We start from the raw sequence: 14723 nt of genomic DNA on the forward strand, positions 1-14723 counted from the left end.
TGGGATCTCTTTCAATGCTGCGGGGGGGGGGGGACTCTTAGATTATGGTTACCAGACGTCCCCGTTTCCCAGGGAAAGTCCCCGGCTTTACAAATCTGTCCCCAAACAAAATCCGTCCCCGGAATGTCCCTGGATTTCATTTAACGTTCTGGAATTTATATTTTAAGTGTTGTCGATTTATTAGTAGGGAATGAATGTTGCGTGATTGGTTCAACAAACAAGACACATCACATGGGGAGTTCCGGCGAGGCAAAATGGCGGGTGTCACGGCAGCGGGCAGCTCCTGAAGCCAGCCAGAGCCAACTACACTACCAGGCTGGCTCTGAGCTGCTGAGACTGCTGCTGCCGCTGCTGAGGGGGAACCAGGGACGCCTGGCACATCAACTGGGGGAACTGTTGACATCCCCCCCCGTGTGACCCAAACCGAGCTGGGAGTGAGAGTGTCCGGCCACTCGGCCAACTGCCCAGTGGCGCTCCGGGGCCTGTAACAACCCCGGAGCTGACGCAGTGAGAAGGGGGAGAGGAGAAGGAAAAGGGAGACAGAGAAAGAGGAAGGAGAAAAAAAGAGGGGAGCCCTGACCTTGCTGCGCCGCTGCTGCCACTCAGGAGGAGAGGTAGGAGAGCACAGCGAGGGCAAGGACACGTGGCCGAGCCCAGGCCCAACTCGAGCCTACTCCATGGTGACTAGCTCTCCAAGAGAGCAGGCTGAGGCCCAGAGGAAGGCCGCACGACAGAGGAGACTACAGAAGATAAGATATTACTTCTTAATTTTTTTAAATGCCGTATTTTTCGCTCTATAAGACGCACCAGACCACAAGATGCGCCTAGTTTTTGGAGGAGGAAAACAATAATAAAAATATTCTGAATCGCAGAAGCCAGAACAGCAAGAGGGATCGCTGCGCAGTGAAAGCAGCGATCCCTCTTGCTGTTCTGGCTTCTGGGATAGCTGTGCAGCCTGCATTCGCTCCATAAGACGCACACACATTTCCCCTTTTTAGGAGGGAAAAAGTGAGTCTTATAGAGCAAAAAATATGGTAATTTTTTTCCTCTTTTCAAAAAAAAAAAAGTGTTTCCGGATTCTTTGGGAAAAAAATGGTAACCTTATCTTAGATGCAACTCAGCAGTCCCACAACATCCCCTACAACATTGCAAGAGATCCTAGGACCCACCTGACCCTGTGTGTTATTTCATTAATGCCCCTGAAGAGCTTCTGTCCTAGGCAGCCGTTTCTGCAGCCAGATGGCTCGTGCTATACCTCAACACCAAAAAGCTGTAATGTATATATTTTTACACAGCATAATCACTGCACACGATGGCGCTTTTCAGGGCACTATGCTGAATATGCATCTGCTACAAAAGGCACCACCGGTGCGTTTAGCTCCCTTTGTCCCTTTATAGCATCAAAGGAGGGCTTGTGAAATATTATGACGTCCGCCATCTCCTTTCCCTGCCTGCCAGCCAGCATTGTGGAGAAAAAGAACCTTATAATCTGAGTCAAGTTCTAGGAGCTTTCACTCAATGATACAAGGGAAGGGAATACAGTGGCCATTTTCACGTTCAGCCTCATGTTTAGTGTAATTTCTTGTTTAGCCTTCAAATTAACATGAGCAAAGAGAGGTCCCAGCCCCAAGGAAAATACAGTGTCAGGTTTGGCAAGGGGAGGGCAGAAAGACGAAGGCTAATAAGAATAGCTTCCTCAAACCGATTCTCTGCATAATATTCCTTCAAACCATGGTTTCTTCTTCAAACCATGGCCGGTTCTCTTCATAATATTACTTCAAACCATGGTTTCTTCTTCAAACCATTCTCTCCTTAATATTCCTCCCTCCCTCCCTGACCCTTTTGTTTTTACCTTGTAAATAAGAACATAGAATAGGCCATGCTAGACAGGCCTTGCCCATGCCGTACAATCTCGTTTTCAGGATCATCCCATTTCTCCATCTCAGCGTCGACGCGCGTTGTCAGTTTATGCAGTTCCAAGCCTAGTTTCCCAAGTTTCATTTGCTCCTGCAAGTGATAAAAGTTACTTCCTTTTTGCTTAATACACTATTCAGCTTCACAACTACTGTACAGAAAAATTGTACTAGCGGATTAAGAAGTAGTACCTTACCTCACTATCGAGCCTGACTGGCTTTAAGGCTTTCATGTTTGCATTATGCTTCTGTTAAAAAAAAGAAAGAGAAACGGTTTACCGAATGGAATTTGCTTCCAGTGTTACTATTAATCCATCAAAGGGATGAGGAATGGAGTCAACAGGTGAATTCCCAAGAATGTGTGCTGTTTTTCAATAACGCTCTCCCCTCCAACCCCAGACTCAAAATGATTGAATTCAATGAAGGATTATGTTGTTGGGTCAGTGTTGGAATGAGCCAACTGCTGTTCTCCTTTCATGGACTTCCTGCTTTTTAAAACCCCTTCCTTATGGGCTCACTGAACACAATAGAAGTGACCCATGGCTGTTGCTAAAATTTCAGATTTTTAAATATGGGATTAAATCAGGCAGCTAGCACAAAACTGTCAACTGATCGGCAGTTCTCCAAGTTATGAAGCAGAGTCTCCTATATCACCTGCGATTACATACTGACTTCAGTACGCAATGTCATGAACTGAACTACAGGGGTCTTAGGCCATGGGTAGGCAAACTAAGGCCTGGGGGCCGGATCCGGCCCAAGTGCCTTCTAAATCTGGCCCGCGGATGGTCCGGGAATGAGCGTGTTTTTACATGAGTAGAATGTGTGCTTTTATTTAAAATGCATCTCTGGGTTATTTGTGGAGCATAGGAATTCGTTCATTCCCCCCCCCCCCAAATATATTCCGGCCCCCCACAAGGTCTGAGGGACAGTGGACCAGCCCCCTGCTGAAAAAGTTTGCTGACCCCTGTCTTAGGCAAAGCACTGCAGTTGAGAAGGCGGAGGAAAGAATTACCCAACTTTCTTTTTTGTTTAGTTACTGCTGCTTCCTCAAAGAAAACTACCTTCTATAGCCAGGATGGCAATATGAGGTTTTCATTAACCCTCTGTAAGGGGGCGAAAGAAAACTAGATTTTTAAAAATTAGAGTATGGTGGCAAATGAGGAGGTATGCGGAATGGAGCAAATTAATTTTTAGTGTATGAAAAAAAGGTAAATGCAGCAACCCCACCAAAGTGAACTTACCCCCGGCCTGGGCAGTGATAGGTACACACGCTTCTCTCCTAAGAACAACACATTAAAATTTGTCATGTAGCTTTCACGCACACCTCAGACTTATTCTTTCATTTCTTTAGGCTTAAAAAAAAATATTTTTAAAGAAAAGAGCTACCTACCTCTAACAATTCCTCTTCACGGATTCTGCCATGGCTTTCAGTATATAAAAGGGAAATTCTGCTACTGCTTAAATTTGATTCTTTGAAGACCTGGCACGTTGAGTAGGCCCCCTTCCTTTTCAACGACATTCTTTCTAAAATCTTCTAATACCTTTCTGAATGCCCAAGGAGAGGGAGGGAACTATTTCATGGGGCAAAGAACGCCTACATCACACAAGCAAGTGCAGAAATGAATTGGGAGTCTGCCTTTCTCCTGGTAATTTCTGATATACCATCTCAGCTAGTTGTTTTTCCTGCCCTACATCAGTAGTTTTCAAGGAGGGGTGAGGTGGTTGTATGTCCAGGGAAGCATTATTGAGAGGATTCTGATGGCACCTGGGGGGCCCAAAAAAGCTTGGCGTTCAAACCAGAAAAGTTTAAACACACATCTAATTAACATCTGACTGCTGTGAGTGTCACAGAATGGAGAGATCTGCTAGCAAAACCAAATGAATGTCATCCCCCAAGGTGATTAAAAAATAGTATTTGGAGTGGCGTTATCTGGAGAGTCACAGTCAGTGTTAGCATGCTAGTAAAATAGCTAGTTATACTGGGATCCAGAAATGCTGTACAGTCGTAGCTTGCTACAGTCGTAGCTTGGTTCTCGAACGCCTTGTGACTCGGAACGTTTTGGCTCACGAACCTGGAAGGAAGTGTTTTGGTTTGCGAACGTTCTTTGGAAGCCGAACGTCTGACATGGCTTCCGATTGAGTGCCGCAAGCTCCCGCAGCCAATCAGAAGCCGCGCTTTCGTTTTCAAACGTCGAATGGACTTCCGTAATGGGTTCCATTTGAGAACCAAGGTACGACTGTACTCCTTAAAAGTTTAGCCACCGACGTGGCTGAGACATGCTTTCCAGGAGGTGCTCTATTAGAGAGGAAGGTTTGGCATACAACCCTTCCAAAGTACAGATAATCTCATGTGCTACAAGCCCTCTGCACAAAGCCCATTCATGCCCACAAAAACGGAGAGGATCTGTAAGATCTGTGACATGATCTATCATCTTCTGTGCAACAGAACGGAGGGCAAGCAATGGAGCAAGTCAAGCAATTTGGTCTGCTGGACCAAACCATGTACAGAAGACTGGAGAGACTATCCCAGGCCATGCAATTCAGGTGTTGCTCTACTAGGTGGTAGATCCGCTCCACTTCCCAGTGGGGAGGAGTTGCGGTGGACCATGTGGCCACCCACTCCCCACCGGGGGCAGGGGACTTTGTCCCCTGTTGCCTGGGGGATCCCGGCCACGTCAGAGCCTAGCCAGCCAATCCGCTGGCCGGCGGAGCGTGGCCGGGGCAGTTTAAATGGAGGAGCGAGCCAGAGGACTTCCTCTTTGGCTCGCTTCCTCAATCACCCGCCCTCCCTCCCTATTTTGCAGGTTAGGCTATGGCCTTGCTATGGACTTCGGTTGGTCGCCTTGGTTGTCCGAGGAACCTGGTAGGAATTTTTCCACTTGGCAAATTGGCACTGGCCACTTGGTTTTCGCCTACCTCATAGCAATCATCACAAGTTTGTTAGGGTTGCGGTTAGGCATTGTTTGACCTTGTGTACGGAAGGAGAGGTGTGGCCATCACCTGCCCCTCCATGCTTAAGGGTATTCCGTTAAAGGAATCCGGGGGTGTTGATCTAGTCCGAAGCCCGGCTGGGGGGCTAAGGCCTTGACACGACCCCGACGGGAACACCAGGGGGAGCTTGAGTTGGTTCGCATCGACAGGGCTCCCCCTACCGGTGGCTTACCCTTACTGGACTTCCTGCACAATGGGCAGGAGTCAGATATAGTTGGGTCCAATCAATGCCTAAGCCAATACCGCTCACATTCTGTAATTCAATAAAGTTGTGGTCAGAATTTGCCCAATAACATAAACCTAATATCTGCGTCCTTGTGTGAGTTATTTCCAACGAGGGGGTGGCTGAGGCATTGCCACTGTGGCTGAGTCCAAAGATCAGTCCAGCTCAGTGTTCCAAGTACTTCATGGTACCCTCGCTCACCCCTGGCTACTGTCAATCAAAGGATGAGAGTCCCTCAACATGATATGAGGAAAGGGCAGAATGTCTGGCAAAGAGAAAGCAGAGTGGAAAGATTGAAGTGGTTGAGACAGAGGAGGAAGCTGAAACATTTCAACAGGGGTGGCGGCTGCCGAGGGAGTTGCGGAGTCGCTGCTGAAATAGAGCCCACGGCACTCCAGCTTCTCCCACGAAGGAAAGAAAACACAAATCAGATTGGAGCCAAGCAGTTCGTTGTAAAAATACACTTGGTTTATTAGAAAGTGTCCAGCACATTTTGATTGCTCTTCAGTCTTTAACCATCACCAAAAAGCAGAGAGCGTTTGCCTCGCAGACATCAAAAACATACCTTTCCCATCACATCTCCCACGTTGTAAAGTGACAGCTTAAAAAATTACATTACCGTAAAAAATATAAAGTTTGTAAATTAAGGGGCAGGTGGAGGGGACTAGCCCGCTAAACTTTCAGTCCACTTAGTATATAGGCTTAGCTATCTTCCTGACAAGAACAAACTGAAGTGTTAATTGCAACTTTAATTATTATCAAAGAAATTAAGGGATGTTTCCTCCTGTTATCTAGAATGCCACTATTGGGTTGTTGTTGTTATTCTCTAGCAATGGCGAAGGCAGGCTCAATTTTGTGATAAAAGAATTCAGAGAACACCCAGGAAGTTTATGTTGTATAAATCCACAGGGTGAAATATTTTGCTCTGTCACTGAACATAAATTTGTTCTTTTAAAAACAAACACCAAGCCACAACAACCCAATTTAATATGCTGAATTGGAAACTAATGCCAGCTGCTGCTTTCAAGATAAAAGCCATATTGACCTGGTTAAACACATTCAATCCCATTAATCTGAATGGGAAAATTAAGACACGTGCTGAAAACCACCCTTAAGAAGTCAATGGGACTTAAAAGCGTTTCACTTTGGCAGTGCTATGTCCTCTGCTGTGTTTGAATCCAGCTTTTTCCTAGTGCTGACTTGCTGCAGCTTCGAACAAGGCCAGATAACGTTATTCAAACTAAGTTTAAACTAAGAATCAGAGCTACAATGTAGGTCCTAGCCATAACATAATTTGGCTGATAAACAAATACATGAAATAAACAATTCATAAGGAGGGAGAGGAAGGGTGTTACATTACATTCTGTCAAGACAAATTTGCTATGCAAGCCTAATTTAGGTCCTTACCCCGTGGTACTTATTAATTCTGCCACATGATATATAAACGGCAGGCCAACTAACAGGCTCGATTCGATTCAACAAATCAGGGTTGGGTAGCAATGTTGTTGAGCAACAACTCCAACCATCACTGAGTTTTGGCCATGCTGGTGGGATTACAACATCATCTAGCGGACCACGGATCTAAACCATTTTTAAGATGACTGTGGCCAAGCCTGTGTGAGCCTCAGATACAATCTCTCCTTTCCTAGGAGCAAGAAGAGGAGAGAGATATTCCATTTTCACTTTAGAGAAAAGCAAAGTTCCCTGTTGCTTTCAAACTCAGGAGGCTGTGCTATAGTCTAACCGCAGTTAGTTAAAACAAACCAAGACCAGTTGTGGTTTTAGAAAGCAGTTTGTATGCATTAACTGGCTTTGACAACCCATACACATCAAAGAACTGTGGTTTGTCCTAAAGTGGGAACAGAAGCTTTCTCTCTCCATCTCTCGGAAATTATGTGGGCAGTGGGAATGAGCAAGACGAAGTCTCATGCAGCTCATTCACAATAATCTGTGATTGGCTGAACCAGGTCCCTGTAGAATTTGTGAGATTGAAGTGCTGCAGGTTAATTTTCCTCCCTCAATATTTACATAATAAATTGGTTGTGTGGATTTTCTTTTAAGCATGTGACAACATGTGAATGTTGCCAAATGGGGACACATACACACGACTCTATATTACCCTGCAAATACAAAGGGGAAGGGCATAAATCATGCCCAGGTTCAAGTTTTGCATTGAATTTTTCCTTGCATGCCAAGTAATCACTTTGCTCTGGTAGGAAAAGTCAAAAGGTTGCAAATTGGTTTAGATTTCTACCCCTCTCCCCCTTTCTCCTTGAGGGCAAAATTTAGGCCATTTCATAAATGCACAAAAAAATATAACTGCATAGTATGTAATCTTTTCTAAGTTTGCTATGAAATGATAGCAAACATTCCATTGGCAATTTCATACAATATAATTTAAAGTGCAACAACATTGTACCAATATGGAAAGTTTAAGGGCATTTAGGCATTACTCACTCCTAAACTGGAGAGGTGTGCTTTGGGTTTAGAAAGAAAACTGATATTCTCTTCTTCTAGGGCAGGCATGGCCAAACTTGGCCCTCCAGCTGTTTTGGGACTACAACTCCCATCATCCGTAGCTAACAGGACCAGTGGTCAGGGATGATGGGAATTGTGGTCCCAAAACAGCTGGAGGGCCAAGTGTGGCCATGCCTGTTCTAGGGCAATGTGCATCTGAGTCAGCTGGGACAAATCAAATGCTTAGACCTGCTTCAAATTTTAAGCAAAAATTGTGCTTGTTACTGTTTCTGCCCACAGAAAACACATAAAGTATGAAATAGTCCCTATAGTCATGGGAAGCAGGATTTGACCGGTCACATTTTTCTTGTGTGTGCTCACTGCAGAGTTAGGAGACACAACATCTTGTCCTTTACACTTGGAGCCTCAGTCCATTAAGATTCAGACTGAAATTAATGGAACTTAAATATGAATATATTAATTTTCCCCACTGATTTCAGTGGAACCTCAACATGACCAATTCTCTCTCTGGATTGCAGCCATTGCGTTCGACATGGGGAAACACTACTCTGGATTTGATGAAGAGTCAATAATTCCAACAGAAACCTGATTCTATGAGTCGGAAATAGTTCCTTCCACCTATAAGACAGAGATCATCAGGGGTGTTAAATATCTAGCAATGCCTCTGTGGACTATGATTAGTCTTCTTGATGTGACTTTCAACAGTTTCAGAACTACAATGTTAGATCCCAACAGATGGAACCAAGGCAGCAAAAGGACAAAATAGAAGCTTGTCTCGAATGTGCTTCTGGTTCTCTTAAATATACTTCAGGAATAGAAATGAAACAGGTGAAATAGGAACACAATCTCCTGTTCACTATGCCATATCCAAAGAGCACTCACTCATATACCTCAAGCCATTTCTTTTTCTTTTGTAAATATCTATTTGATCCAATGGCCCACCATGGGACAAACAGGAATAGATACCCATTTCAGAAGGATCGGGGGAAACTGCTCCCATTGTTAGCAAGCAAAGCATGCATAATGACAAATGGCTGTTTTGCAGCACTAGCCAGCCAGATTGGGTAATGCACAGTTCTTCTTTCAAACCAAACTTCCAAGCAGGACATCAAAGTTGTCCTCCTGCCTGGATAGGATCAATCATTATGCTAAGGATGCAAGAGAGCTCTGCTGTAGAGAACTTAACTGGGAGCTTCGGAAAAGGGCTCTTTGCACAAAGGGAATAATTTTGGCAGGTTGCAACTGCTTGTCCTGCAGCTGTAGTGCTGCACTTGCTGAAATTCTTCTTCTACAGAACTGCTAAGGCATCCTGCCCTACAGCAATCTAGGAGGAGGCCTACTTGTATATGTCACTATGGGTGAAGGCTGATGTAGTATTGAAGCAGAAGCTACAATTGGATCTTCTCCATTGCTGTGAACTCTGTTTCTATATGGCTTCTGCTTCCAGCCACACTTCACAGTTCCTATACCTTCACAGGTATACAAGAAGAAGAGTTTGGTATTGATATCCCGCTTTATCACTACCCGAAGGAGTCTCAAAGCGGCTAACATTCTCCTTTCCCTTCCTCCCCCACAACAAACACACTGTGAGGTGAGTGGGGCTGAGAGACTTCAGAGAAGTGTGACTAGCCCAAGGTCACCCAGCAGCTGCATGTGGAGGAGCGGAGATGCGAACCTGGTTCCCCAGATTACGAGTCTACCGCTTTTAACCACTACACCACACTGGCTCTCTAATATACAAGTCCAAGATAGTCAGGATATACAAGTCCAAGATAGTTAGGACCAGTGCTTTTTTTTCTTCTTCTAAAAAAATGTTTAGGGGTACTCTCATTTTGACTCAAGAAAACCACCATTTTGTAGTTCAAATCGGGGAAAATAAATACAGTAAATGGACAAAAGTACAAAGATTCACAAAATGTTTAGGGGTATGCATCCCCCCAGGAAAAAAAAAAGCACTGGTTAGGACACTTGTAGATCTTGGCCCTCTTAGCAGAAATGCAATAGGAAACTGAGGAGGATAAAAGACTAAACACAGACTTCCCCTTTGGCACTCTGCAGTAAAAGCTACCACTGTATGTTGGGTTTTGCTCTAATATCAAACCTAATTTCTTTGCCCTGAGTTTTCCATAAAACACGCAACTGAATCAATACATCAAATGCTACATCTCTATAAAATGAAGTGTGGCACAATTCAATGGGGCCATGGTGAAACCCTCCATAAAACTGAGAAGCTGGAATTAAACTTATCTGAAGAAAATTAAAATTATGCTTAGAAATGAGAAGTCTCTTGATAAATTAACACTGAACAATGCCTCGGGCAAGACATTAAGAGAGAGATTTGCTCTTTCACAGTTTCTTTTCTACATGCCATACAAATACCAGGTGACTTACCCACCACAGAAAATAGGCCAAAAGTTGCGTAGAGTCATCAGAGATCCCATCCGAGCAGAAAGGATAGCAGTTTAAAAATCAAATAGCTACATTCACTACATTGTGGAGCGAACAGAATGAGAGCAGACAGTACAGAAATAAAAGGGTGTTTCTTTTGCAAGAACACTGGACAGTTTAGGTCAGACAGAAAGAAAGGCGTCTCTTTACAACCCCCTCGCAAAAAAAATATAAATGTTTCCATTGTTTTGTATTACTAAGCATTTCCTGAAATCAAGGCTTGAAAGTTTATTGCTGCATCTCCATAAAAAGCAAAACCTATAAAGTACTCTCACTGTATCCCTCTAAAATAGTGGTTTTCAATCTATACCACCCGGGAACTCTTTCAAAGGTTTATCAGGGCTCCTCAGTGTTGGACAAGCTACTTTAAAAAGCCTTCCTTGCAAAGTGTAGCCTCAGGAGAAACTGCAGGGTACATCATACAATATAACCCCAATTAACACGGAGCAACTGCTAGGCCCAAGAAGTGAAAATGCACCCAGGAATATCCCCCAGAATCCTATGCAATGTGCAGGAGCTCCAAGGCTGACTAGCAGGGGCTCCTCAGTTGTCCAGTCCAAAGAGATAGGGTTCCTTGAGGTGCGAAGCTCAAACTCACTTCTTTTAAAGCATTAACTGTGAGCATGATCACACCAGACTTATGGAATGTTCCTTGTCAGATTCAAGGAACCCCGAATTTACAAAAGGCTCAATCTCAAAATCATACTCGTTAGCCTGGTTTGCACGTGAACAACAAACCACGGCTAGAATTATGAGCATGAGCTGCAGTGAGCCTAAGATTTCCGTACCACCCACTCCCTGTTGGCGCAGCTGCAAGGAGGCCAAAAGTTTCTACTTCTGTCCAAACCGTAAATTTTGTTAACTATGTTTAGTGAGAGCAAGTTAGCTTTATAAGCTATGGGTTCGGAGCTGGCTTGCTCACACTAACCATTACATATCTTTCAGTGCCAGACAAAAATGTTTCTCTATACCCAGGCCTTTGGAGAGGGGTTATTGGTCTGTTTTTATATATTTTGTGTTCTCATTTTGTATATTTATGTTGTGAACCACCCTGTGATCTTCAGATGAACATACGTATTTATATACCAACATCATCATCATCATCATCACCATAGCTAAAACTAAATGCAGTCTCCCCATGTACGGACATCATAAAAAGCTCTAAAGCAGGTATGAAAATCTTTTAAGCTGCTCCTTCCAGCCACACAAATGGAGCAGGGAGTATGTTGAGACCATGGCTCCCTGTAACTCATCCTCATAAGACTAAACCATGGTTTAGCGCTACGTGCTAGCACAGCCAATATTTCCCTGAAAAGGTGAAACCAGACTGATTCAGAGTGACTATCTAGAGTTATTATTTAGCTAATTCACACTAGCACAGCATCATGGGTACTCCAAAGTTTGCTGGGCTAATAAATGCAATAGTAAATTACGTGTTTCTAAACACTCAGTGGACATACGCCAAGAAGCTCTGCCAACTGGGCCTCCATGTCATGTATCTGCTGCTTTTGGAGCTGCGCGTTTGCTCTGCAGGCTTCACAATTTGCAACGTAGCAAATACGAGGGTACCTATGGAGCTGCGTAAAATGTTAAGTGACTCCAAGTTGTCCTTTGTTGACCTTATAAAGGATTCAACTTCGATCCTCAAACCCATCTTGCATAACAGCCAGGGTACTCAGAATACGCGTGTGCTGTAAGTTGGTAGCTTGTATTTAAGGACAGTAGGTTGTCTGCATCTAAGAACAGCTCTCTCACCTCGTCTTCCTTCAAACACATCACTGATTTCTCTTAAGAGCAAGGACATGTCAGTCAGCTGTGACTCCCAGGCTTCGCAGAACACATCCAGATTTTCTTTTGCAATCTTGCTGGAAGGATGCAACGTCAGGGTTTCTGCAGCAGAAATTATCTGAAGGAAACAAAGCAGATCTTGCCATGTAACCAGAAATTGCTAATCAGCATCCACCCCCAGAGGCAAAGAATAAACAGCCTCTCATTTGTATTTAAAAAGGGCCGCTGTAGCATTTGCTTGGCACAGCTTTGCAAACACTAAGGGCATTCAACGGGAGCACATTGTGCAAAACTGTTCTGAACAAACAGCTTTCTTAAATTGAGTGAACTGAGAAAAACCACTTAATATAATTAATCACGACAATTTCACAGATTATTATTAATTTACATAATATATTCATATTAAAGGCAAAAAAGGTTTACCGAAATTGGTAGAACGTCTGTAAGAAGCGCTTTATCACATCACAGATGTGCAGTATTGCAGATGTGAGCCCAGATGTTGTTCCACGTAAACTATACTGCACCTGTGGAACACTGGTTACTAAAAATGATCCTAAAACTAACATTCCCTTTTGTCCCAAGGCAATTTTGCTACTCAGATGTTCATGAAATCCATCTAATATGGAATTCACATAGAATTTAGCACAAAGGATTTGCAGCAAAGACAACTTGCCAACACTTTGGATAAAAAGCAGTATCAGGATACATGAGCCAATGGTCTGACTGGTGTAAAGTAGCCTCATTTATTCAGAGCAAGTCTAAATTATGGCCTTCCACTATGGTCCAGTACAGATATTAATAATAAACTACAGTCTGTGAATCAGGAACTAGCCTTGGGTATGTATTCTTTCTCCTCTCTGTGGAGAGAATTCCCTGTGGGTGTTAACCGCAAAATTACTATAACACTGAAGAAAATCATTCCAAAGGGTTAAACTACCAGTACTTGACCCCAGCAAAATCAAATTAGATTAATAAAAATGGGATTGGGTTGGTGCTGAAAGTGTTATGCTTTGCAAAGGATGTCGTGTGTTCAGAGTAGTGATGTGAGGTGAGAATATTCTCCGGAGAATATTCTCCACAAACTGTAAATTCTAATGTAAGAACCAGTTTTACAACTCACATTAAAAAAAATCTAGTGAACAGTAAGTCAAGCTGTGATACTGCCAGTTTAAGTAATGAATAATGATTTTTTTTTATCCAGTTACATTACTGGGTATTGCGTCATTCACCACTGGCAGTTCTGAAATGTGAGCTACAGAAAACATTTTTAGTTTTTTAGTTTTAAAAATGCTATTCATTTAATTTGATGAACATTTGAATTCGTATGCATTTCAGCTACATGTAATAGCCTTTTTTCTATTTTGGTGTGATCTTATTCTTAGCAATTCTATAGCCTTGGCCATACAGTGTGATTTTTTTATTTTATTTTTTACAGAAAGTAGCTTTAATGCTTTATACACTTAAAATACCTAGGCCTATACAATTATGTGTAACAGCATGTGAAGTGGCCTTGATTTAAACAGTTGACATTTCTATATTTTTATTTGGTGCCAGTAACTGGTTTATGTAGTGCCATTCAATGGTACAAGGTGCCATTTACCAGAGATTGACATACTGAAATATATTATCATATAATGATAATATATTTAATGTTAATGGCTTCTTTTTTATATGTATGCATATAGTTTTGTTCATCAAGCTGTGTTTTAGTCACCAAAACAGTTATTAAGTGTTAGAGCTATTAGAAGCACAAGATAGCCTATTACTGAATTTACTTGTATCAAACCTTAACATGCCAATTGTATTTTTTGACTTGTCCTATAACACGTACATGTTCTAATGGAAGAATAAAATATGACTTAGCTACTGAGTTTCCTTATACCAAACCTTAACATGACAGTTACAGATAGGTAGCCGTGTTGGTCTGCCATAGTCAAAACAAAAAAAAAATTCTTCCAGTAGCACCTTAAAGACCAACTAAGTTAGTTCTTGGTATGAGCTTTCGTGTGCATGCACACTTCTTCAGAAGATGACAATTACTTAACATGACAATTACTGGTGCCATCACCTTAGAATGGTTTAAAGAGCATTAAAATTATATCATTTTCAATGCATTAAATTGAATATTCTCCTATTTTAAATGAAAATTCTTTAATATTCTCATTAATCGAGAATATTCTTCAAAGGATTATTCTTGAGAATTTAACATCACTAGTTCAGAGTGCCTAGAGCGGAAATGGAATCTGTTCACAGCTGCAAAAGTGCTCACTGCTAGGCTCCTTCACAAAGGACGCTGCTTAAAAATATGGCATACTATATGAAAGGAACTAAGAGATAGTGAAATAGAAGAAGAGATATTAAATTGGTCTCCGTTTGTAAAGTCCATGTAGACTGGGAGTAATACTGATGCACATTAATACATGTTACATACGGGTTAATACGGGTTACATACCCTTCAGGTTACAGATTCCGCTAACCCAGAAATAGTGCTTCAGGTAAAGAACTTTGCTTCAGGAAGAGAACAGAAATTGTGCTCTGGCGGCACGGTGGCAGCAGGAGGCCCCATTAGCTAAAGTGGTGCTTCAGGTTAAGAACAGTTTCAGGTTAAGAACAGACCTCCAGAACGAATTAAGTACGTAACCAGAGGTACCACTGTATAAATCCATTTAATTTGATATGCTAGATGAAGGAAATCAGCTTGAATGTGTAATGACTGATGAGCAGGTGGACTGATTAAAAGGTAACATCAGAACTCCTCAATTTGATACAGGAAAAATAATAATCTGCAGCAGCGATAGAGGCTAAGCTCTTGCTAGTGGTCATCACCCAAAAGCTTACGGCACAGGAGTTCAATGCCTCCTAGCTATGCTGTTTCCAAAGCT

General features: G+C 42.6%; 1 protein-coding gene across 2 annotated transcripts in view; it reads right to left on the reverse strand.

The window, feature by feature from the left end:
- CTNNAL1 (catenin alpha like 1) overlaps positions 1-14723 on the reverse strand; it is a 56580-nt gene that overhangs the window by 6059 nt on the left and 35798 nt on the right. For both annotated transcript variants that reach the window (XM_083624628.1, XM_083624627.1), the window contains exons 11-14: positions 11809-11959; positions 3155-3192; positions 2111-2161; positions 1853-2007 (exon numbers count right to left, since the gene is read on the reverse strand). In XM_083624628.1, the coding sequence (XP_083480754.1) occupies positions 1853-2007; positions 2111-2161; positions 3155-3192; positions 11809-11959 (395 nt within the window). The remainder of the gene's footprint in view (positions 1-1852; positions 2008-2110; positions 2162-3154; positions 3193-11808; positions 11960-14723) is intronic.

This window comes from Podarcis filfolensis (genome assembly GCF_964270895.1).
Source record: "Podarcis filfolensis genome assembly, chromosome: 7".
Taxonomy (NCBI): domain Eukaryota; kingdom Metazoa; phylum Chordata; class Lepidosauria; order Squamata; family Lacertidae; genus Podarcis; species Podarcis filfolensis.